General features: G+C 41.8%; 1 protein-coding gene across 2 annotated transcripts; it reads left to right on the forward strand.

Annotated features, from left to right (window-relative positions):
- The first annotated feature begins 115 nt into the window (after positions 1-115).
- Positions 116-26,430, forward strand: ZBTB37 (zinc finger and BTB domain containing 37). 2 transcript variants are annotated; one of them, XM_083621620.1, is made up of 4 exons: positions 116-323; positions 3,094-4,044; positions 6,304-6,403; positions 10,805-26,430. In XM_083621620.1, exons 1-4 carry the CDS (start codon positions 235-237, stop codon positions 11,291-11,293), a joined length of 1,629 nt encoding a protein of 542 aa, XP_083477746.1. In that variant the 5' UTR covers positions 116-234; the 3' UTR covers positions 11,294-26,430. The 2 variants fall into 2 exon arrangements, with proteins under 2 accessions (XP_083477746.1, XP_083477747.1); XM_083621621.1 differs by having other exon boundaries at positions 217-1,458.
- The last annotated feature ends 224 nt before the right edge of the window (positions 26,431-26,654 follow it).

Here is a 26,654-nt window from a genome sequence, read left to right on the forward strand (position 1 = left end):
TGTGATCACGTGAGGGCGCGAGGCTTAATTTGCATGGCCCCGCCCCCAGGGGCGAAGAAGAAAAGCTCTCGGTCCCGCCTCCCCAAGTCCCCCCACCAATCCGGCGCGCCGGGGGTCACGAGACGCCTCCCCCGGGCCCCCTCCCCACGGCGGGCTCGCGCCTCTGGGCGGGGCTGCCTGACGAGAAGCCTGGAGGAAAGCTAGTCAATCAGAACAAACGTCGGGGAAAGGGGGATGTTCTTCCGGGGCGTTGCCCGTCTGGGGGGTTTCGCTTCCGGAAGGGTGTTCGGGCTCGTCCCACCCCCCGCCCCCCACCCCTGGAGGTACGTAGACGGTATATTTCGGTCCCCTCGGGAAAGGGAAGGAGGCCTGGAGAGCGGCAGCCTCTCTTTGCTTCCCCCCCACGCCCCCCACGCCTCTCAGGTGGACCCTCAGAAGGCCCCCCCCGGGATGGCCTAACCTGCTCCTGGAATGAGGGGGGCTCCCTGCCGGACCCCAATTCGTAGCCCTCCCCTGTCTCTTAGCAACTCAGTTTGCTCCTCCTCTGAACTGTTTCTGGCTAAAAGGTCGGGCGACCCCCACCCTCTTTTTCCTTTTTCCTTATTCCACCGCCTCCAACCAGGGAAGGAATGTCAATATTCATTTATTTCGCTCTCTCTCGACTCATTGTTTTCAGTTGCCCCTCGCCTCTCCCTAGCTGCTTTGTAATGTTCTCGCGTGTTGAGGGCTTTGGGGGCTGCGCTTCCTGCGTGGGTGAGGGCATTAGGGACAAGGAACGGGAGGGGTGAAGCCTGAACGCAGAAGCAGAGGACCACGGTCATTAAAACTGTCGTTGCTACTGTGTTGCGATTGTATCTCCTAGCTTTTGTATCCTATTAAAGGTTGTTGTTTTTTCTCTTGGGCAACTATACTTTATTCCATTCTAATGATTTGGGGTATCTTGTTTCTATTGCTTCCCTTCTGTTTTCTTAGTTCATACAAGAAAGGGATAGTCTGTGCAGGGAGTATGCAAATAATGTTGACTTTTGTGCCCACTTAAATGTATTTTGGAGCAGTGGTGTCCAGTCATTTACCTAAGGTGGACTCTCTAGATTAGCATTCTCCAAACTTGTTTTTTATCCAAGGCATGCTCTGAAACTGTCAAGGAAATTCCTTGCCTTTAAGGAGTGTGATTGAAGTGATAGATTAAACTAAAACACAGCAAATGAGTAGTCCCCCTGAAGAATGAAATGCTAAAGCGTTTGTTATCACCTCAAATTATGAATGTCTAAAGGCCCAGTTACAAAGACTATAGAAGATATGGGATCCAAAATAATATCTGCCCCTTATGTTTGGGCAGCATCATTCAGAATTAACCACCTTTTGAGTATCCCACGTCAGCCAGATTCATTGGTCTTCAACTGGAGTGGACACCCCTGTACAATATGAATGGCTTCACAACCTCTCCCACCTCAAAAGGTGTGTTTTCTGTGTTTAATCATTGCATAGAAGAAGGAATTTAAATTGATGCAGATTTTCTTTTCATAACCCTGCTCTTACAAGCCGAATCTGCCATATTCCTGAAAATTTAAGATGAGTTCCCAGTCTGAAAAAAATAGTACTACTTATTCACAATACTGTTGTGGTAGGGTACTGTTATCACAAAGCAGGAGGATAGATGGCGCACCCTGTCAAAAGCAGCAGATGAATGAAAGGGTTCTTTTCAAAGCCCCTAGCCTCGTTGTTACAGCCCATTGTCTAGTGCTTGCTGTCATACCCACAATGCTCTTATCAGCACAAGCTGCTTCCAGATCTATAAATCTTTGCATCACTTAGAAGTGAACCCCAAACCCACCCCACTCTCTGGGATACTGCTTCAGGAAGCATCTGTTTTCATTCATAAGTTTAGGCGGCAGCAGATCTATCCAGTTAGGTAGGTACAGAAAACCCCAGCTGTAACACAGGGTGTGATTTCAGATCACTGATGCTCCTAAAGCAGGCATGGTCAAACTTGGCCCTCCAGCTGTTTTGGGACTACAACTCCCATCATCCCTAGCTAACAGGACTAGTGGTCAGGGATGATGGGAATTGTAGTCCCAAAGCAGCTGGAGGGCCAAGTTTGACCATGCCTGTCCTAAAGCTTGGTATGCTGATTCCTCTGTGTAGTTAAGATGTGTATTCCTAATCATTCTGCCATAGTTGCTTTTGTGTGGTCTCCATGACCTTCCCATCAGAAATCTGTTCTTAGCAACAGAAAGAATGGCAGAAGTCCAAAGCTGTGTTGGTATCTCTAAAAATAGTGCATAAATTCATGATTTGCCCTTTGAGCACTTTGTAAATTGGTCCCAAACATTTATTGCTACAACTTTCAAAAGGCTTCAAAACACTTATTTCTTCTCTTACTGTTAACTGATGCTGTTCTTTATGGTATTATTAAGATTAATCCCCAAGGGATAAAGTTTAGACTATGTGTAATGTTATGTACAATGGAGGCCAACCTTGACTGCTTTTCTTCTGTTCTCAACCCCTCTAAATATGGTTGTGTTAAGCAACTACCATATTTTTTGCACCATAACACTCACTTTTTTCCTCCTAGAAAGTAAGGGGAAATGTCTGTGCGTGTTATGGAGCGAATGCCTGAGGGTGGCGGGAGGATCTGCTGCAGTCGTGAGCAGAGGATCCATGGTTCCCCTTCCTTCCCTCCTCCGTGGTTACAAAGCATGGATCCACATGGATCCTCAGGATTTTTGCATTGGGCTACTCCAAACTCACTGTCAGATCACATGTCTGTGGCCACAGCATGAACCACAAAAATCATATATCCACTACTTCGTTTAGAATATTTTTTTTTCTTGTTTTCCTCTAAAAGCTACGCGCGTGTTATGGTCTGGTGCGTGTTATAGAGCGAAAAATACGGTAATTTTGAGCAATACGTTCTTTAAAAGAACTTGTATTTTATCCTCTTGTGAAAGACAATCATATCTGAAAGTGTGTGCAAAATCGTTGTCTGAGAACTATTTATGGACACTCTTGTCTTCCTTGTGTAGTATGAGAAGCAGGCATAAAGAGAAATATTTTCTAATGCTTCCTGTGGTGCCATTTTGTTGTTGTTAGGGTTGCTCCACCTGCAACTGGAGCCGACATGGAGAAAAGTGGAAACATTCAGCTGGAGATTCCTGACTTCAGCAATTCTGTCCTGAGCCACCTCAACCAGCTGCGCATGCAGGGCCGGCTATGTGACATTGTAGTCAATGTGCAGGGCCAAGCATTCAGGGCACACAAAGTAGTACTGGCTGCCAGTTCACCTTACTTCCGGGACCACATGTCGCTCAACGAGATGAGTACGGTTTCCATCTCTGTCATCAAAAATCCCACTGTTTTTGAACAACTCCTCTCTTTTTGCTACACGGGCCGGATATGCCTCCAGTTGGCTGATATCATAAGCTACCTGACTGCAGCTAGTTTCCTGCAGATGCAACATGTTATAGACAAGTGCACACAGATCTTGGAGGGCATTCATTTCAAAATTAACGTAGCCGGCGTTGAAGCAGAATTGAGCCAAACGAGGGCAAAGCATCAAGAACGGCCTCCAGAATCTCACCGGGCTTCCCCATCTCTGAATCGCTCTCTGAGTCCACACCACAGCACCCCGAAAGGAAGCCGCATGGGCCAGGTCAGCACTGTGCTGGACATTCGGGAACTTAGTCCTCCTGAGGAGTCTACAAGCCCTCAGATAATTGAGCAGAGCTCAGATGTGGAGAGCAGGGAGCCCATACTGAGGATTAATAGGGCAGGTCAGTGGTATGTGGAGACGGGAGTGGCAGACCATGGTGGGCAGGGTGACGATGACGTCAAAGTTCTTGGAGCAGTACGAATCAAAACGGAGAACTTGGAGGAGTGGCTGGGGACAGAAAACCAGCCATCTGGAGAAGATGGGAGCAGTGCTGAGGAGGTCACTGCCATGGTGATTGATACCACAGGCCATGGATCAATGGGACAGGAAAGTTACACATTAGGCTCATCAGGAGCAAAAGTGGCCAGGCCAACCAGCACAGAGATTGACAGGTGAGACTTTCTGTTATTAAAAACTGATTTGCTTCCAAGAGTGTTCTGGGCATTGTACAGAATCTACAAGCACCATGATTCTCACCGTCTAGAGCTTGCTGTCTAAAAAAGTCATAGAAGATGGGGCATGATTAAAAGGACATATGAAAGTTGCAGTTTGTAGAGGATTAACAGCAGAAAGTGCATAAATGGTGATCTGGACGGTCAATATTCTATTATTTCACATAAGCTCTAGAGTGGGACTTTATCTTCCCCAGGCAGAGATCTGCTCAGCTTTTGTAGCAGGGGAGGGGGGATCAGAAGCTGTGAAAGGCATAACTTCTTCATATTAGAAATTTCTAGTAAAGTCCCTAACATACACAAGATCAATAACCCTTTCTCAGAAGTGGTTTCCGTGGTATGAGTTTAATACCTTCTACACCAAGTTTACTGTGTTTTTCAGTAGTCTCATATCTGCCCCCCCCCCCGCCCCTGCCCCTGCCCCAGCACTGGTATTTATATATCTATTCACTGTATTTTATCTAAACTAATGGTTGATTCCACTTTACTATTTAACTTGTATAAAGCCTGCCACACCCTGAAGGCTCAAGAGATGATAACAGTAATTTTTGTAGCACTTGCATCCAGAACACACTTGAGCAGCTTCAAAACATAAAATATGCTGAAAACCTCGGCCCCCTTAATCCTAGTCAAAAGGTTGCACAGGGCTGGCATAGATCACTAAGGGAGAGGAATTCCATAGTTGTGAATCAGTCACTGAGAACACAACACCTCTTTGGTTCATTTCAGTCATCATCCCAGTCCATTCCAAACAGATTCAAGCTGCTTGCCTGCTTTCTTTTTTACATTTTCCCAGTTCTCCCATCTCTAGGTACAATGACCTCTGAAGGCAGAGCAATGACCATGTGGTCATCACACCAAGCCATGATCTTCAAAACATGGTCTGTCTATTCTGACCTCATGGTGAATTTTCCATAATGAAGTTTCTTTACTGTGGTTTAGCAGGATGACTGAGTTGACCCTTTTTGTTGGCATAATGTTGCTACTTGAAAAAGAAATATTAGTACTGAGAGAGCATTTCTGGCTCTTCTTGTTGAGGTGGCAGTCACAGGTTTATGCGTCAGGCATAGCAGTATGTAAAACAAAGGTACAGTGGTACCTCTGCATACAAACAGGATCCATTCCAGAGCCCCGTTTGCATCCTGAAGTAAACGTAATTCGTGTTTCACCACTTCCGCGCATGCGCGTGACATCATTTTGAGTGTCTGCGCATGCACGAGCGGCGAATTCTGGAAGTAACGTGCTCTGTTACTTCCGGGTCGCTGTGGAGTGCAACCCGAAAATATTCATCCCGAAGCTACTTCAACCCGAGGAATGACTGTAATGCCAAGTTAAATTATTCTTAATTCTTTGACAGATGGGAGTGCTGCTGCTTATAAATGGTAGAATGTACATCAACTAGTTGTGAAAAGCTTACTCATAGATGTAGTCATTTTATTTATATACTGCATTTTCTACAAATACAAATGTGCTCAAAGCAGTTTATAGAAAATAAGCTGTAAAAATGCAGTAATACAATAACCATAATCAATAATAAAGCTAATGTCACTTCAACATAAAACTAAAAAGTCAATGATTAACAAAATATGTCAAAAATAAACAAATACTAAGTTTAGCAGTAGGTCAGCTAGCAGTATCCCAAAGTAGCCCCCAGGCTACTGGCATTGATACCTAACAACTCATCCCCCAAACATGAACTCAAATGCTCAGAAACCTCCTCAAAGTTCTTTTGGCAGCTGCTCCTTACAAAGGCTCTTGGGGAAGCTGGGTATCACTTGCTGGCAAGCCCACTCCCCAGTCTATAAATGTTCCATAAATTGAAGTTTGAGGAATATTTCTGGCTTGGACAGAAATATGCCTAATAAGATCCACTGTCTCAACTTCTGCATGAGTGAATAGGCTTGTGACACTGTTCATCCTCTTTAGTCACCCTAACAAATTTCCTTTCCCCAGGAAGCTAAGCTGCTCCTCGGTCCATCTCTAAGTTGCTGGGCTGCCTTAAAAGATTTCATTGCTGCCAAATCAATGTTAGTATACACACACACACACACACATCTCACATTTTGTCCAGTCCCAGCTGCCCCACTCCTAATGTTATTGACTAATATTATCTAGCAGAAGTTCTGATTCTTCCCATGTCTTTGTTCAAAGTATCATAATATTGCCCAACTATCCATTAATCTCTATTTCCATTTGCAGATTTAGCCCTTCTGGTAGTGTGGTTACTGTAAATGAGCGGTACAGGTCAAAAAGTGAATCTCCATGGCGGGTGGATGAACCCAAACAACCCAGTTCCCAGGTAGGTATCCCTAACTTGGGCTTTACTGCTGCAGTTATTCATATAGATCAGGCATGGTCAAACTTGGTCCTCCAGCTGTTTTTGGGACTACAACTCCCATCATCCCTGACCACTGTTCCTGTTAGCTAGGGATGATGGGAGTTGTAGTCCCAAAACATCTGGAGGGCCAAGTTTGGCCACTCCTGATATAGATTGTCTATAGACAGGCACTTTGTAGTGGAGGGCTGGGGAATAGACATACAGCACCCTTCTTGAAAGCATAGTCTGAAAGACATGACACAGTGGGGAGGGAAAGAGGTTTCCAGTTTCATGGAAAGATGCATTCCTTACTTTGATCCCCAAAGAAAACAGTGACTTAACAAAGACCAAGAACTACAGATCTATTTCATTATTGAACTGTGACTATAAACTATATGCTACAATTTTAGCTAATAGATTGAAAAGGACGCTGAGACAGTCCACAGAGACCAGGCCGGGGTTTTACCAGGCCAACAAATGAAAGAGAATATAAGAAATGTAATTAATTTAATAGAGTATTTGGAAGTAAGAAATGAAAAACGGGCTGCGTTAATCTTTCTAGACGCGGAGAAAACCTTCGATAATATTTCATGGTCATTCATGATCCAGGTTTTAGAGAAAATGGAAATAGGTAACTCTTTCGTAGCAGGAATTCAAGCAATCTATACTGATCAATCTGCAAATATATTAATAAATAATATTCTTTCAGACAAATGCCAAATAGAAAAAAAATGAGACAAGGCTGTCCCCTGTCCCCACTGTTGTTTATTATGACATTATAAATATTGCTTCAGAAATTAAAGGTATTGAGGTAGGATGTAGAGTTTATAAATTAAGGCATTTGCTGAAGATGTGGTGCTGACACTAGAACAACCTTTTGAAAATGATTATATTAAATTGTGGAAAGGGGTTAAGAAAGAGTTGGAGATATGGAGGAGAATGGAACTGTCCCTGTTTGGTAGAATTTCAGCCATTAAAATGAATTTATTGCCTAAGATTCTGTTTTTATTTCAATCAAATCCCAATTGTTAATAATTTAAGATGCTTCAAATAATGGAAAGAAGATATCTCTGGCAGGGGGGAAAGCCAAGAATTAAACATAAAATTATGATAGATATAAAAGAAAAAGGAGGCTTTGCTCTGCTAGACTTTCAAATGTATTATGAGGCAGCTTGTTTGTGTTGGCTAAAAAATTGTATTGTATTGGACAATGCAGACACCTTAGATTTAGAGGGTCAGGATTTAAAATTTGGCTGACATGCATGTCTCTGGTATGGGAAGGCTAAAAACTATAAGAGTTTTATGAACCACATTCTTAGGAAGAATCTGGATAGAGTTTGGGAGAAGTATAAAAATCTGCTGGAAAGCAAAACACTTTTATGGCTATCTCCCATCAAGGCAATCTCAATTAAGAGAGTTAATATGGACAGACAATGGGTGACTTACAGGGAACTGCTGGATTTTATGAGGGAGGGGACCCAAGCTGAAACCGATGGAAACCTAAGGAGTCAAGTTATGGATTGGTTGCAATATCACCAGCTACATTATATGTTTAAATCAGATAGAAATAGTTTATTTTTTGACCGAAGCTCACAATTTGAAAAAGAACTCTTGCAAAATAAGGATAAACTTTTGTCTAAAATGTCTATGAATGGGAAACAAAAGACGAGCTAGTTAAAGCTTCAATGACACACTGGGCAATAGGTATAGGACACAATATAGATCTTAACCTCTGGGAGAAACTCTGGCAAAGTGACCTGAAATTTACAGCATGCTATTCATTGAAAGAGAATTATTTGAAAATGATTCATAGATGGTACTTAACTCCGAGTAGGTTGGCTTAGATTTATAAACAGAATCAGATAAGTGTTGGAAGTGTAAAGTGTGGAGGGAACCTTCCTCCACATGCGGCGGACATGTAAAAAAATGTTCAAAATTACTTTCCCAAAAAAAACAGAGTCCTTTATGTTGGGTATAATCCAGACTGAAATTCCCAGGTGTCAGAAAAGGTTATTTATGTATGCAAAAACTGCAGCCTGTGTTTGGTTAGCCCCAAAATGGAAAGTGAGTGAGGTCCTAACTAAAGAGGATTGACAACTTAAGTTGACAGAATATGCACATCTTGCAGATTTAACATATAGAATAAGAGAGCAAGAACATACTTTTAAAGTCTTTAAAGAAGACTGGAAAACATTTATTGAATATATGGAAAATAATTTTATACAGCTGAAAACACTGGCAGCATTAAGATAAATTCAACAGAGTAAATAATTTTTGATGGATGTAAAAGTGAAAAACTAATTTGAATGGTTATAGTAAAATATGCAATAATGTATGATATGTAAAATGAACCATGGAAAAAAGAAGGGAAGTCATTGGATATTTTAAAGTTTATAAAATGTTTATTTGAAATTGTAAAGAAAACTTTATTAAAAAATTATTATATAAAAAAAGAATAAAGGGGAATCAGAGAAGGAATCCTGCACTAAAAGTAAAAAGTGTGCTCAGTAGACTCATAAAGCAAAGAAATGATGAACACTACATTTTATTGAGTTCCTGTTTATATAGCACTATCCATGAATATGACACTTTACAAGAAATGAGCAGAACTGCATTCTAGAAAATTACAGAAGAAGACAGCTATAAAATAGGAATAAAATGGAGATGGAATAAACAATGGAAGAAATGAATGCCATTATTGCAGCTGCATCTACTTATGCGTAAAATATATTAATATAAATCTGGATTCAGCTGGCAAATCTCATCAGCAGGAGTCCTGTGGAAGAACCTCTGTTTGTAGTTTTGCAACCATAGGTGGAAGACAGAATGCTGGTGTTACACATCCCCTCCAACACATTAGTGACAGAGTGTTGTTTATGTAATGCCTTTTTCCCAGAGTCAAATGTCAGTGGTATACTAACGTAGACTCCTGTTGGTTAGTTATTCCACATATCATTCCACCTTTCTTGTGGAATTACAGTCCCAATGCCTTCACATTGTTAGAGGTTTTCCAAATAGTGTGGTAATGTTGTTTGTTGTTGTTATTGTTGTTGCTTGTTGTTATTATACCCCTCCCAACTGACTGGGTTGCCCCAGCCACCCTGGGCTGCTTCCAACAAATATAAAAGCATAATAAAACAAAAAACATTAAAACTTCCCTATACAGGGCTGCCTTCAGATGTCTTCTACAAATTGTGTGGTTCTTTATCTCTTTAACATCTGATGAGAGGGCATCCACAGAGTTGGCACCACTACCAAGAAGGCCCTGTGCCTGGTTCCCTTTAACTACACTGCTCACAATGAGGGTACCACCAGAAGGCCCTCAAAGCTAGACCTCAGTGTCCAGGCTGAACAATGGGGGCAGAGACGCTCCTTCAGGTATACAGGGCTGAAGCCATTAAGGCAGTGATGGCCAAACTTGGCCCTCCAACTGTTTTGGGACTACAGTTCCCGTCATCCCTGACCACTGGTCCTGTTAGCTAGGGATGATGGGAGTTGTAGTCCCAAAACAGCTGGAGGGCCAAGTTTGGCCATCACTGTGTTAAAGGCTTTAAAGGTCAACACCAATACCAACACATCAAATTCTGCTCAGAAATGTATTGGGAGCCAATGTAGGTCTTTTAGGATCAGTGTTATATAGTCCTGGCGGCCGCTCTTAGTCAGCAGTCTGGCAGCCACATTTGGAATTAATTGTAGTTTCCAAGTCACCTTCAAAGGTAGCCCCATGTAGAGTGTATTGCTGTGGTCCAAGGGGGACTTGGGCCTTTTTCATATAGATCCATCATTCTGTACAGCTCTTTTGACTTCGAGCCTGAATTTGCTTATTTTTCTGCTCATGAACAAAATGTAGATGGTCTAAGAATGGGAACAACTTATCTCTTCCATAACCCCATTGTTGCCTTCGATAAAAAGATTTGTTATCTCTGCAAATAACAAGGGTTTGAGAGATAGGAAAGGAACAAATGATATACATTTATTTTTTAAATTGTTGATTTTATCTATATATTGATTGTTCTTATAGCTATTTTTAATTAACGCTTTATACTGTTTTGTGTAAACCACCTAAATATTTTAACTAAGCAGTGCATATCAATCTCATTAAGTAAATAGATAGTAATGGGGCGGGCAGGTGAAGACACAACTGTACTTGCCTGAGTCATATGTATTTTGGCCCTGAGAGGGAATCTGAACATGGGGTTTCCTAGTTTTAAGCCCCACACTGTAGCCCCCACACCACACAATCACTCTTGTTATCTTTAGGTCCAAAGAAACTTTAGATCCAAAGAAACTTACAGCCATCTCTCCAGAAGAGAAAAACAACCCTCTTCCCACATACAAACTAGCTCATTATCTTTACTGCTTGTCTGTAATATTTCTCTCTAGGTGGAGGAGTCTGCTATAGTTGGAGTGAGTGGCTATGTTGAATATCTCCGTGAACAGGAAGTATCTGAGAGGTGGTTTCGCTACAACCCGCGTCTCACTTGCATCTATTGCGCCAAATCCTTCAATCAGAAGGGTAGCCTGGACCGGCACATGCGGCTCCACATGGGCATCACACCCTTTGTTTGCCGTATGTGCGGCAAAAAGTATACTCGCAAGGATCAGTTGGAGTACCATATCCGCAAACACACGGGAAACAAACCCTTTCACTGCCATGTCTGCGGGAAGAGCTTCCCCTTCCAGGCCATCCTCAACCAGCACTTTCGTAAGAATCATCCTGGCTGCATGCCTCTGGAGGGGCCGCACAGCATCTCCCCAGAGACCACAGTTACGTCAAGAGGGCAGGCGGAGGAGGAATCTCCTCTTCGGGAAGAAGCCAATATGGCGGGGGAGACAGCCCAGGGATCTGTGTCCACCACTGGGCCAGACTGAAGAGGAATGCAGAATGGGTGAGAGGGATCCTCTCAGTCCGTGAGCAAATCCCCTTGAGATGGTGAGCTTGAGTTCTCATTTGTGCAATGTCGCCGCTGGACAAAGAAGCTCCCAAGATGTTGCCAAAATAGAAATGATATGAAAACAAAGTGCTAAAAGCTCACCTCCTTTTCCTCATCTCCTTTTGAGGGGACGAGACAAAAACTGGGTCAACTAACCTCCGATTCAGGGATTGACAGCTTTTTTTTGGATGGGGAGAAGCTTTTTTTAAAAAAAATATCCAGTAGTGATCAAGGAATGACAGCTTTTTCATTTTCTTGGCATCAGACCCTGTGGTCCTGTGGGCTGTAGAGGTCTAGCTGTGGTGAGTGCAGAGCACCAATATCTCTATTCATCACAGTGGTTGTGCCACTGAAGAAGTAATGGGGACAATAATTAGTTCTCCCTCTCTCTTTCCCCCTCCCCCTCACAAAATAATCTTCCAGGTAATTATTTTTGAGAAGAATGGTTGTCCTGGTGGAACCTAACTTGTCTGAGTGTATTTTATCTCATTTTATTTTGGCGTGTCTTTTTAAAATTGACCCATTACTTAAGGGCTTTCTGTTTTGTGTCTTGGCTTGCCCATTCTAGGTGTGTGGTCTTGCCTGTTTGTGATGAGGCAAGTCTCTTTTGATCAGTATTTTAGAGGTGACACAATATTTAATTAAGTAAGCTACCGAAAAAGACGGTAGTAGCTGTGAAGCTCTGCCATGTTTGATGGGAGATATTTTCAGTTGTGAAATGTGGATAATGCAGAACACTTTGCAATTCTTGCTCAATTTCTGGGCTCTGCAAAGACTGAAAAGGTAGGATGAGGTTTCCTGTCATGAATAATTGTTTAAATAGCGGCTTTGCCTCAAAGGTCATCTTTTGCCTCCCTTCTAATATAACAGCAATATTTGTATATCAAAATAATCAAATTCCATTGGAGGGGATTATGGCTTGACTGTCTAAGAATGGTTCTCTATTTGGTATTTTTATATTAAAAATGCAAAAAAAATATGCATTAGTAATAATTCAGAAAGCTCACTTTCCAGTTTTCTACAAGCAGCGATAGCTATTCCTTGAGCCTTTGTAGTATTTTTCACATGAGTTTACTGGCAAGATAACAGTGCCGCTGCCAAACCCAGCAAATATGCACTTGCCTCATGTTTCCTAATATATTGCTTGTTAGTGTAAGGATGCAGGCATGGGAGGGCAAATCTCTTGAACTTTTGTTTGAGACTTGCAAAATAAGCAGCAGTTCAAGCTCTGCTTTAGTGTTGCGTTGTATTGATGTACAAAAAAAGCTGGTATCATGCCAAGCAGATGATGTGGATCTCAAGAAAATAGCTGATAAGATGAAAAAGCAAGCTAATTGGGGAAGGTATCAAAATGGGGAGGGGAGAAATCATGCTATCATAATCGGAAGAGAGAGATGGCCTTGTGGTAAACAAGCTTGTGATTTGTACTAATAATTGGCCTTCTTGTAAAAATGAGGATATTTTCTTAATTCATGTTTTGGTTGAAAGAATGAATGAAAGCAGAAAACTTGTTTAACCCCCCCCCTCTTTTTCATTGTTTGGTGTTAACTGAGAAATTCCTTCTATTCCCCACCTCACAGCACCAAGGATGCACTTCTCTGTAAGGTGGGGAGTAGAATGAATTTCTCTTTGCGGTCAGAAGACAGGAAACCACCAATAAAGGTCAACTCATAAAAGCTTTAAAGAGTTGGATGAGACCCTCCCAAACTCACACACATACACTCTCTCATTTGGACTGAAGCAGGGAGGGTAATAGAGAGATACAAATATATATGCTGCTTTAGTTATAGCTTTCAAATTTACCAAAAAGAGTAAAATTACACTCAAGAGCATTGGAAAATATTTCTAGTTACTTATACAAAGATTTTAAGCATTTAAAAATAGAACTTTAAAAATATTACCAAACTGTAAGGCATACATTTATTTATCTACACATATGTTATATATAGTTATAATGGGGAAGTTTATCTGCTGAGCTGGTGATGGTGTAGGTGATAGCTATACAGAAGAATTTTCTCAAAAGCAGAATTGCAGCAAAATCCATCCAAGTTTAGGTGGCAAAGAGTTGAAGTGGAATATTGAATGTGGTATTCATGGAGCTGTGAGTTTCTTGAACAAATTGTAACTGTACTGATACTGTGAACTGAGGAGCAGCCAAGAAATCCAGGTTCATCATGCAGCAATTCTCTGCTTGCTGGTAAGACTCCTCTCTACTTAGCCTGGCCAGAGTCAATAAGCACTTCTTACATTTTAGCCTAGGTTTAGTTTTAGAAGAAAAATAAAGCTTGTGAAAGGTGTTTTTTTAACTTGCCACTGTAGAAATTAATCATTTCTAATTGCATGCGAAGGAGCCAATATTCTTGCCCAGATCTCACTGAAGGGAGGTTTACTGCTTGTAGCTATAGTTCTTGACCTCATTTAGATGTAACACTACATCGTCATTTGGTATTATGAGTTAAAGTCTGCATAAGCCTTGAGTTCCCACATTCTCTCCCACCCATCTTTTGATGCAGCCACAATGAGTTCACAAGTTGTTCTGTTTCAGATTAGCTTGGAAGTTGACCTGTTGTCTGAACACAAACTGATGAATCTTAACTATGATTTGTTCATATAGGCTGACTTCAAACCATAGTCCATGACGTTGTATTGCTTCAGTGAACTATGGTTAAGATTAATCACAATTTAAACTTTAGATGCTATGAAAAAGGTCAGGTTATCTAAAACAGAACCTTCTAGTTTTCTTTTAGCTGCATTGAAGGAGGAGAGGGAGAAGGAAGTATGGGAGCGCAAGGCTATCTGTATTTCAATCTTGTAACGCTAGGCCACAATTTAGCATTATGTCCAAACAGCAACTGTAAGGAATAGAACCAGGGATCATTATTTTGTGTGTGCATATGTGTACAAAGGACTTGGGGGATCTAGACCTGTTTGGCTCTCAGATACTCTCTTAGCAAAATTTAATCGTTGCCAAAAAATCCTGAGAATTTTGTTATTCAAAGAGCAAGTTTCTAGCCCTGATTCTAAGAGAGAGAGATTCCTGTTTGTGGTTTCCATTAATAATTTTGGAGCTAGAGGAAGGAGCAGTTCTTCCAGTATTCTAGAGGATCTTGATAGTACACTTTTATCTGTGTGTCACCTTCTTTTTCTTGGTGTGTGGCAGAATAAATGAGAATGAAAAGAAACAGAAATCCTGCAGGAAAAAATGCATTTAAATTGTACACCCAAATAAAACATACACATTACTTGAATGCATTCAAACAGCTGTGATTTGCATTACTCCAGTCAGGCCTGACAAAAGTACATGCCCTCCTTGAGCAGCTGCCAGGCCCTAGCAGGGCCCAATCCGAGGTGTGCTTTGGAACCTAGCCACCCTTTAAAAGAGTGGTGGAGTCTGGGAGCTGCCATGTAAATTTCTCACAGGGCCCCAATGTAGAGTTGCTCTGGGGCATTGTGTCATCTGGTACTGATCCAGACCTACAGCTGCCACCGTGGCCGGGTCAGGGAAGGTCCCACTGGAAAGCATCTTTGCTAAGAGTTCCCTCAAGCATGGAACTGGCCTCGATTCCAGTTACTGAGTATAAAAAATGGCAGGTGCTTTAATCAGCCTTGTGGTCCGAGGTTCAGAACCTGAGATGGAAGGGCAGGTGGCTGGCAGACCAGAGGACAGAGCCAATTGGTGACTGAAGAGGATGGTTCCCAGCCAGTTAGGATAAGAATTTGGCTTTGCTTGGTGGTTCAGGGTAAAGTCTGCTGGATATGAGGGTGATCAGAGCAAATAACAAAATCTCTTCAAGCCATACAGAGAATAGCCTGCCCACTTCCTTGTCTCTACCCTGCAACTTTATCCTTTCCCCTGGATACCCTGAATTCAGAACCTGAGACCTGAGTCAGTTCTTTTTTTCTGAAGTTGGTTCTTTTTCTTTCTAGACTGCAAATGACCAAGGGTTGTAGCCAGTATTAGACCTACTCAGACTAGACCCATTGAAATTAAAAGACATGAGTAACTTAGGCTCATTATTTTATGTTGGTTTACTCTGAGTAAAACTTAGTTGGATACAGCCCTAACACATGTATGTGTGGGCTGGTGGGTGCATAACACATTTTGTGGGCTCATTTGCAAGGCTGGTTTTGTTGCCCAAACAAATCTTTTGTTGCCCAAAGCATCTTCATGCTTTGTGTAGCAATATTCATTCCTGTGTATTACTAGTGATTTTCAAAAGAAAGTAGCAAATGTCAGTCGTAGGCTTACGTATAACTGAAAGAAAACCATGTGCCAATACTAACCCTTTAACAACCTTTTCTACTGCAGAACAATTGCTTCTACAGCACAAGAGTTACCATGCTCACTACTATAACCTCAGCCTTGACTCTGCTAATGACCTATGCCATCAGTAGCATTAGCCTAGTCAGGCACAGTGCCCTTAGGAAGACTAAGGGATGACTATACTGTGATCTCAGCCACAGAGAAGGCAAATGTAGGCTTTTGTTTGGATTCTAAAATGCAGATGAGCTGGCAATCTGCTTTTCTGTTTGGTGCAGCTACATGTTTTTACCCTTGCGAAACGGATTTCAACTGTGATTCAAAGGGGAAGTGAAGTGAAACCCTTTCATATCTTCATACCTCATTAATTAATGGCCCACATCCAGGTAGAATTTAGTTGTAGTGAATAATGTGTCTCATTCTTTTCCATGGGACTTAGTAAAAACTAATATTACCTGGATTCGGCCAGTTTCCCCCACTTCTGTTCCAGAAAAGGCCAAGAAAACTTGATTGCTTGCCTTTGGCAATTGTCTCTAGAGGGGAAAGATCGATTTCATAGCTCTATGCTTGCAAAACAGTAATAATAAAGTAATAATAAACTTCAGAATGTGAAACATTGCAGTTATCTCCCTGAGCGTGCTGCTATGTGTTTGTCTTGCCAAAAGCAATAGAGTGACTTTGATGTAATTCTGAACCATATCACTGCTGAAATGGGAAACAAATATGTGTATAGTTGAGAACAATGATATGAAATGTAGATTATAATTCTATGTCCTTACCTTTGAGTAAGCATCACTGAATTTAGTTGAGGTTGCTGATTAAGCGTATATGGGATTGGATTGCGATGGTGGTCTCCGGCATTCCAGTTCCGCTAGCTCAAAAGATTTCCACTTGCAGAGCTGAACTTTCCCTTCCTCTCTTCTCCCCTGCAGCCCCCATGCGCTCTCAGAATCTGGGGGGGCGGGCACAGTGGGAGGAGAGGAAGGGAACATCCCATTGTGCAAGAGGGGTCTGCTTGCTGAGCACTGGATTCAACCCTGAGTTTGATCAGATGAGACAAACTGAAATAACTGGCACTTTCCTAGCAGTCAGAATTTTCCTGCAATTTCTAGTGGAAATATGTGCCCCTTTTCATTTCTTAAAGCACCTTTGGATTGTGTACTTTACTACTTTGGAGTGTCAGATACATTTTTCACAGCATACCTTAGAGGTGACGGTGGGTTTATACTTCAGTGCCTCTCTGTGTGTTGTCATAAAGTGGATTGAAGATTTATTGTAACAATGGTCTTAATCCAGATTAATCCCCCCTTTGTGTGCACACATTCTTAAAACAGCAAGTATATACAGGGCGATGCCTGTTAAATATGAATTTTAAAATATTCCAAGTTACTCCACAGAAACAAAGGTGGTTAGGATCAGTTATATCTTTCTGTGGCAGTTACAGGCCATTCGGGATATTAGTCCAGTGTTGGATGCTTCAAGCTTCATGTTATTACCATGAAATGAAAACATGGTAAAATAAATTCCCCATGAAGGTGGAGCAATTGTGTAAATTCTACTTTTAAATAAATGCTAGAGTTTGTTAAAAGAGGGGTAGGGATTGTGTAGAACAGTTGTGCAATTTGCTGCTTGCTTGTTCACTGACGGCAACTAGCAATTGTTGGTGAACAGATGTAGAGTCAGTTAACTGAGTGGACGGAGTCAATCACTGCGCCATGCTGCACGGCCTTTCTTGGCTGTTCAAAGTCATGTCCAGCAGAGTGAATGGCTGTTTGCAGCAGTCTCTAACCTGGGGATTAAAGCACCAGGCTGTGTTGGCTGTCCATGGAGCTGGTTTACTCTGCACTCTGTTTCTGGGTTGGAAATGGCAACAGAGCCCCACTGACTATACATGGGGACAAAACAGAGCTTTGCTGACGTGTGTTAGAAATACGGAACACATCTGTTGGCTTTCCGTGTGACTTTCAATCTCTCTCCTTAATAAGCTGGTAGCCAGCCAGGTGTATTCCAGGTATTGTTGGACTGCAGTTCCCATGGTCCCTGATAAGTGGCTAGGCTGACTGGGGCTGATGGAGACCAATATTGTGGGCCACAGATTCCACATCTCTTTCCTAGGCAATAACCCTGCCCACAGCTGGGCTGCATTTATAAGTTACCTCTTTTGGCTTTAAGCAGGCAAGTAGCACTATGGAGCAGAAAATGAAATAAAAAGCCAGCCAGCAGAACTGTCTCTATTTATAGCAAGATGCCCTGGTTGTTGCTATGTTGTTCCTGAGGAATGAGGGGTGCTTAGGCCAGCTTTCACCATGAGCAGGGGTAACTTTTGATCTTGGAAAATGCTATCTAAAACAGTTGGGAACCCTTCTTTCTTTGCATATGGAACTTTCCTGGGAACAGAGCTGCCTTTGCTGGTGCAGAGCTCAGTGTGCATACCAAAAACCCTGTGTGAGCCTTAAGAATGGCAGGAAAAGAGCAAAAGTATTGACAAGTGTGCGGGTTTTTCAATAGCACAGACTTCTTTGTCAAATAGGAACTTGTAGTATGCACACATTTTAAAGATAATTATTGCCAAGAATTTTAAGTTTTTAAACATTATTTATCTTGTTAGCGGGGGGTTGTTGTTTTTATGTGCAGATTCTCTGTTTCAGTATAACACCAATGGAACTGCTGTGCCCAGTCAAAAACAGCAACAACCCAGAATCTGCCAGATTCAAACAGGTTCTATGTTCTGGCCAGGCAAAACTTAAACTCATTCTTAAAAAAAAAAAAAATACTGTCTGTGATTTGGCACAAGATTGTACCAGATTGTACCAGCTATGCATGTTGAACAAAATTTAGCTGTTTGATTCAATTAAAGAAACAAACCAAGTTAGTTTAAGTGGAATTTAAAAGCTTTGGGGTCATAGCTGGGAAGGATAGAAAGACCCGAAGTTTGATTGGGTACCATTAATAGAGAACCATTAATCTTCCAGATTGGTATGTGACTTGGTAGACTGTGGATTCTTTTATTGAAAAAATGGCTGGAACCAGTTGCTTTAATATTCCTGGGTTAAAATCTAGTCTATTTGAAAATTGTTTCTTATATTACATATTGTGGCTACAGCATAACTCCCGGGAGATAATGTCATATCTACATAGTTGAATCAGTGTTACGCAGTTCAGGGACCTGCTATGGATCAGATATCTGAATCATGAGTCTGTTAGAGGAAAATCAGTAATATAGTTGGGACTAGTTGGTATGTTTGCACTTGAGAAAATGAAATCCTGCACCTATAAACTTATGCTAATAAATGACTTTATGCAAATTAGACTAAATTATGTACATTATTTAACATTATGCTTTCATTTTGAATATGATTAGCTCTTTAAAATAAAAGCACAGTTAAGAAAATTTGTCAAACATGTTATATTGGTAGTGAAGAAAAAACATTGGCCTTGGATATTAAAGGCCACTAAAGGTTATATGCAGCATAATTTTATTTTGTTCCTAAACAGGAAAACAAAAACCTCCTGTACCATTCAAATGTGACCTGTGCTTGGAATAAAATATCTGATAGTTGTAAATTTTATTTTACATACATTTTCTGTTTGCTCTGAACTGATCTTTGAATTTGTTTGAAAAATTTATAATTTGGGGACAAGAAGCAAGTTGGCAAAAAAAATATGGATAAAAGAGGGATGGGTGAAGAGGCCTGGGCAGAAGTCTTGCATAATGTGGTCAGAGTGAGAATGTAACTGGAAGTCAGAGTGGTGGAAGGACACACAAGCAAACAGAAGCTCCACTTCTTGAAATGGTGGAACTCTTGGTGGGCTCTACCAGCACTTTTTCCTGAATAAGAATATAAAAAGCGCCTAGCTGGATCAAACCAAAAGTCCAACTGGTCCAGCTTTCACAGGCAGAAGGGAAGTGCCATTCCCTGCTGTTTGACCTCAGCATCTTGTACTGGTATATGGCCTCTGCTTAGCTATACTGGTTAATAGCTATTGGTAGAACTATCCTCTAATTTTCTCCAGGGTACTCAAGTGCACACCACTGCATTTTATGAGTTTTGTATGTTCGTGATGGAAGAAGCACTTACAAGGCCAAGGTTCATGCAGCAGCGTGTCACAACGATGGGAACAAGAAATATACATTCCTCCTTCTCTTCCACCCCCGCCCTGCCAGAAGAAGCAGGGCAGAGATGATTCTATAGGAGTAGCCAGATTCTTTGCCATGTACCATATTCCAGCTGGGATTCTACATGTGTGGGGTTGCAGAAGTATTTGCCATCTACTTAAAGTGCTTATGTACTTATGCAACAAATTCTGGAAAGCATCTTAAATCTGCAAAAATTAAAAGCAGAAACAGCCTGAAATTACAGGAAATAAGATTTCTGTTGAGGTGCACCTTTTGACAATCAGTCCATATGAAGTTTGATCTTTAAGGTCCATTTCAGCAGTTTGATGCAGCAAGTAAAATAATAGGATCATACTTTGTGTACTATAATCATTTCACTGCTTGCTCAGGCACATGGATAATTGCCATGATCAATTCAGAGATTGATGTTAATTCCCAGCAGTTGCTATGTCACATGGAAATGGATGCTTCTGTGTTCAAGAGGATAGCAAATGGTGGTAGATTCCAAGAGCAAGATCTGTCTCTGTCCATGCAGGCTGAGGAGAAGTTTTGTTTCCCCGAAGGCCGCTTTGTGTGAATGTGGGCCTCAGCACCCACATCCTGCCCTCCCATTGCCAGTGTGGTGTCACACCACTCAGCCGTGAAGTTCTCAGGGTGACTCTTGGGCCAGACACTCTCTCCGCATAACCTACCTACCTCATAAGGTTGTTATGAGAGGTTGAGGAAAGACCCATCTCCACTGCCCTGACTCCCTGGGGGAATAAGCATGTCGTAACTACATATTAGTTCTCTCTTTTGCATCCTCTCCAGAGCTTCCCCCATTCCCATTGCAGCTGCCTTCTGCAGTGGGAATGTTCCTATAGAACGTCAGTTTGTAATGGGTGTAGCATACCACGGCTGTTGTAAACCAAGTGTTTGTCCCCTACCTTAGCTGTAGCTGCTTCTTCCAGATGGACAATTGATGAAACACAGTTTCAGGGTGAGAAGATGATCAGACATGGCCATTTGAGCTGCTACAGATGCAGGGGGAAGGAAGGTTATTGTTCCATTTCCCTTGCTGCATTTATCAGTGGATTCTAGACACTGGTTAAGACCTGCTTAAGATGTTGCTGTGTAAGGCAGACCCCCGCTCCATAAGGGCGTGGCACTCCTGCCTGCCTTGTTTGTTTTTGTGTAATGCTTTAATGGGCCTCTCAGACCATTTGACATAATTTGAATAGATTTGTGCCCATCTCCATTTTTCCTTCTTGCTTATGTTTATAGAGGATTCTGTTCCATAGTTCCATAGGCCTGCCATGACTTCGTTCTTCAATATTATTCCAATTTGCCGGAGAATCCTGTGCTGTGGAAGAACATGAGAGTCAAGCGTCTGTCTTGAATGCAGAAGGTCCCAGATTCCCAGCATTTCCAGGCAGGGCTGGGATAGAGGCAAATAGGTGCAGACGGTACGGTGAATGTGATTCGGATTAAGGCAGCTTCCATGTTCCCTTCAGGTTTTGTTTCCTGAACAGAACTACTTTCTGCTTCATGGTGCTCCTGGAGAAAAATGCATAATGTACATTGTTGTTTTTACAACTTTAGAACAAGGTGTTTAAAGCACTAGTAGCATTTGAAATTACATTTTTATTCTGTTTTGAGGCACGGGCGTATGTGGAACGGAGAGGTGAAAGTCCTATGGACTGTGTCTTCAATATTCTGCTTCTGGGACCTTGAGGAATAGTCAGAGGTTGAGATGTGTGTTCCTTTGGTTGCTTCAAGTCACCCAAGTGCCATGAAGTGTTGAGCTTTTAGTATGCTTCTGGCATCCACACTGGATCTTACACCGTCTTTCGTCAGACAGCCAAGGTTGCATATTTGCTGGCAAGTTCCAGAGCTTGCAAACTCATATCAGTAGTGCTATTTGGAAAAAAACACACTGATGTATTTTGAAACTACTATGCAATGGCTTTGTGAAGTTTTCATGCTCAGCTTTAACTGTTGGCTGAAGGTTTCTTAAATCGGTTGTTTTATCTCCTATAGATGTTGCCAGAATTGCAAAAATGGAGTTGAACCTTACTTAACTCGCAGTACATCTAATGGTGTTTGTTTTAGCCATTGTCTCAAGACATATTTCCCTGCACCTCTTCATTTTTCCTCTTCCAGGGCTTCCTTGAGCTGTTGGTATAAACAGTTCCCAAAAGGGGCCTCTTCAGCACAGCCCCCAGTAGCAAATTCCAGCGTAATTCCCTGAGCCCTTCTTTAGTAGTTTAACTTCATTGTATCATGCACAATGGGGAAAGATGGGACACCACTTGGCAAGTAATTCTGCCATTTATTTAGTATTTATTTGTGTATTTATTTATTTAACTTGCATAATTGTCTCATGTCTGGCAATGCCCTGCCTGCTTCATCTGTGCAGTGCAATTTTCTTGCACAGAACGTGCGGACCTCAGCATAACCTGTCCTGGCCCTCTCTTACTGGGAAGCAGAACAATGGAGGTGCATGTCCCCCCAAGGGACAAAGATGTTACCGCCCACCTTTAGGCAGCAGTGAAATCAAGCACACTTTGATTCTTTCTTCCTTTATGGCAGTAAGTCCTTAGCTAACCCTTACCTTTTAACTTAAAGAGTGTTGGCGTTGATGCGAAAACCAATAAAAGAGGACATTTATCGTGCAGTTTCACTGGTGACCTCATTGAAATATCACAGTTGCAGCTATAGCAAGCTTTTAAAATCTGCTGCAATATGTGTGCATAATAATTTATTTAACCTACTGTGATTTCCTAATTTAGTTTTGCCTTCTAAATTAACGTGCAGCTTTGAATATGTAAGTGCCCCATAGATTATAAGATTCATTCACTACTTAACTGGCTGCACTAGTGTTGTAGAGAGAGATATTGGTCATTGTCTGCTTTTCATTTAGTTGTTACGATGTTAAATCAGAACAGGAGCATGACATTAGTTGCAAGTAAACACTAGTGTTGTCTCTTCTCCAAAATGAATATTTCAGCAATGGTTGGTGTAACAGAAACTTTCTGTTTTGCCTCTGAGGATGGAGACTATTTCGTGGTTTTCTCGCGTTGTGCATTGAAGCCCCCAGTATCTTTTGCTTGCTCAGTAAATGAATCTAATTGGGTGAACAAGCTCTTAAGGGTACACTTTGCTCAGCTTTAGCCAGAAGGTAGCTGTGCATTTGAGGTTATAGAGACAAGAAAGCAAAGTGGCCCAGAATATTTTATAAAGTTGGGATGCAAAGTACAATTCAGCTAGAAAAATAGTTGCAAGAAAGCAAAAGTTTCTGCTGTTCCTCTTGACTGAATTACATGTAGTTGTTTTCTGCTGCCAAACTTTAATTCCTTCTGAACAGAGCTTGTGAATGGGATGGTTTGCAATATCTTGGAAGGCATTGAGGGCAGTTCTCTGTTTGTGATTACCTGATAATTGCACCAGACAATGATTAGTTGGATATCTCCAGGAGATTCAAACCCAATTAAAAATATTTAAACTACTAATAATGGCAGTTGGTGATGACTGGGTACATATTTTTCCTATGGGATACTTAGACTAAAGAGTACAGTTGTATGTAGATTAAAAGAAGTGAGTTTTGAAATTCAGTGAGGCTTTGTATTGCATTTGAAGGTCTCATCTGATTTGTAACACATCAGTCTGGCAATTAAGTTTAAATGACTTAATGTGAAGGGTTGCAAATGAGCACATCCCAGTGTATTGGGGCCAGTGTGTTCATTCATTCTTTTTCCTGAGTACTTACCCCACCCCCCAAAATATCAGGAAGCAGAAGGTGTCTCTCTGCCTAAACAATGAGTTCCCTGAGACAAACTAGGTTGAGAGCAGGGTTGAGCTAGATGTTCCACCAAATTCAGAGTTGCAGTTGAAAACAGTACCCTGTGTGTCTAGTTCCACCAGTTTTCCCTGTCTCCATGTGTAGTATTGATATGTGTATTCTCTATACACACAGATCCCAACCGCTAATGTATAAAGATGTATTAGAAAATGTACCACATGGTAAAGTCTTAAGTTCTTGTTACCCCACATTATGGGACAGCAGAGGAGGCACTGCCTTGGGTGGCAACTGCATGTTTGCAGGATTCACCTAACCAGACTTCTACTTGTGCAACAGGGCTTTCCACCACCACCACTTGCCCCCCCCCCAAAGTTGGCTGGGGGTGTTGAGAGAGCTCCCAGAACAGCACACAGGGGAGGGGGGTTGTTTCACCTGGCAAACTGCAATGCTGTGCAGACAGTACGATTGGAAGATTGCAATGCTGAATTCTACCCAACAAACTCTTGAATGTTTTCAGTGAGCTCATAATCAGCGCTCTACACGTCAGCAGCAATTCTGTAGTTCTTTCTCTGGTGCTATTACTTGATCTATGCATAACTAAGATCCTGCTTTTCAGCTGCTGGCCTTGCAGTCATGCTTTTTACCGCCTAGAGTTCAACCTAATCTGATGCACAAATTTCAGATTACGAAATTCCAATTTACATTCTGTAAATTGAATTCAGTGGAGTTTAAACGTAAAGTCCACCCAAAGGGGGGGGTGTGCACTCAGTCCCTCCACCCCTCACCCTTCTCACTCAGTCCTGTTTTGCAATTTGGGGTTTGTCCAAAAGATGACTTTTTCAGGATGGTTTTTCATAGGTTTTTACTGTTGGTTGTAGGCAGATTCCTGTTATCCCAGGATATTTTTATCATACCCAACAGTGTGCAGGCCAGTTCTTCTAGGTCCAGTATACTAACACAAAGCTTACATTTTCAGATTAGCTGATTATACATTGTAGGTTACAGAAAAATAGTCTGCAACTTCTTGGAAAATCAATACCCAAGATAAAGGAGGGTCTTTAATCTATAGAGAAGCTCTTCTTTGTGAGCTCTAGATTATGTTTCTTATCATGCAGTCTTGTTGACAGGGATGGTTTTCTTGGCCGCTTGGAGACCTACGAAACAGATTGCGGGACAAAGTTCTGGTAGGTGCAGGGGGCAAGTTGGAGCCCCCCTTTAGTGATGCTAGTAATCCCTGGCCTGGATGTGAAATACGCAGCTTCATTTTGCTGACAAGTACAAGAAAAGACAAACCTGTGTTGTTAAAAAATGCATCTAAGTATTACAGCTCCGCTAAGTCTTTCCAGCATCTATTGCAAATCAGCTTTCAAAAGTAGTGTGGCACTTTAAGTAGGTTGTTTAAGCACCCTCACTTCTTTCCTCCTGTCCCTCCCATATGCACTTTAAGCTCTGTGGCTGTTACCTGTTACATGCAGGAGGGTTGTCTTGGATGGACAATGGGTAGTGGTGATGTCAACCTTGCCTGCCATTGCTGCCTCCTCTATCTCCAGAGGCAAAGGCACTGTCTCAGCATATCCACACCACTCAATAATGTGAAAGCTAGAACGTTGGCATGCAGTGGCTTTTGTGAAGTGGGCTAGCCGATTTTTGACTGTTCTCATGAGCTAAGCTGTGGTTTTCATTGATCAGCTGAGCCACAGAACCTAAGCTTTTAAAGAGAAATGAACTAAACTGCCATGGGATCAAAACTATATTGAAATTCTGTAGGTTATAACTTTTCTACGTGTGCCTCTTCCTGAACTTCTGCCTCAATAATCTGTTCTTGGGTGGATTCTTGCTGAGACAGACTGAAAGCTGGCCCTGTATTGGATGTTATGGGCTAGGGTGCCACCCTCTTGAATGCCACTCATGCCAAATGAAAGTGCCTGTAAAGTACAGGTGGTTTGGGATGCTGTGCTGCTACCTTGAACCCATGCATTATAGCTATGCGTTGTGCATGTTGCCACATCACGAATGAGAGCACCAGCGGGATATCTGTCTGACTTGCACAGCACAGATAGATACTTGGTGGCATTTCAAAGGGTGGCACTCATGCCCACTTTCTGTGTTCTGGCTTTTGGTGGGATGTGTGGGAATCTTGAGCAAACTGCAGCTCAGAATGGATCACGGTCACTGGTGAATTATCCAATTTGATTCTTCTGTTGCGCCCCACTCCTAAAGTTTTAAATATATAACTCTTCTTTTGTTACAGAAATATCCTAATCATGTGTCCCCTCCCCCCCTTTAAAAACTAATCAACCACCACCTGGCAGACCCTTTAAAACTATTGCTCTGTGAATCTGAAACACACAAGATATCTGCTGCAGTTCTTGAACTGCTCTTTTTTGGTTGTATTGCATTGCATTGCAACAGAATTCATACTTCACTTCTCCAACAGGCTGAAATGTGATCTAGTTGTTTGACAATAATTTATAGCAGAACAGCCCAATTTATTTTTTATTAGCATTTTCCCAAACCCACATTTGGTGCATCCTTTATTCTCCCATTGATCTCCATGCACATGGAGGAAGAAAACAAAAGGGAGGTAATATGGTCATTATTCTGTGAGTGTGTCTTTTGGTGGTGGTGGTGGTGGCGGTGGTGGTGGGGAGAGTAAAACAACAGTGAAGATAAAGACTTGTACAAACTTATTTAAAGCAGTTTAGCAAAAATAAATAAACTAAAAGCTCTCATTGAACAGCTTTAAAAACAATGTGAATGGAAACTTAGAAACTGGGTTAGGACTCTGAAAAATTCTATAAATGTATACTTGAAATTCTGTTTGTATTTTAAAACAAATGCATTTTCCTCTTTAACACTGTGTAAAAGAAATGTTATGCATGTGAGTGGTTTGAGAATTAAATGGTTTAATACTCATAACTAGAGTGCACTGTCTTTTGTTTGGCTGTCTGTCCACAGCCCTGTGTACCACCTCACCAGTCCCCAAACTAAGGTTTTTTGTTGCCACCCATCTGTCTTGCGAGACGATGGAGTGCACCTCCAGGGGTGAAGTCAAACCGGTATGTTAGCAGCACTGAAGTGACCTCCCCAGTGCACAAGCCTGGGCAGAGTGGATGGAGGTCCTGAGCTGCCCAAATGAC

Source organism: Podarcis filfolensis, assembly GCF_964270895.1.
Source record: "Podarcis filfolensis genome assembly, chromosome: 6".
Taxonomy (NCBI): Eukaryota; Metazoa; Chordata; class Lepidosauria; order Squamata; family Lacertidae; genus Podarcis; species Podarcis filfolensis.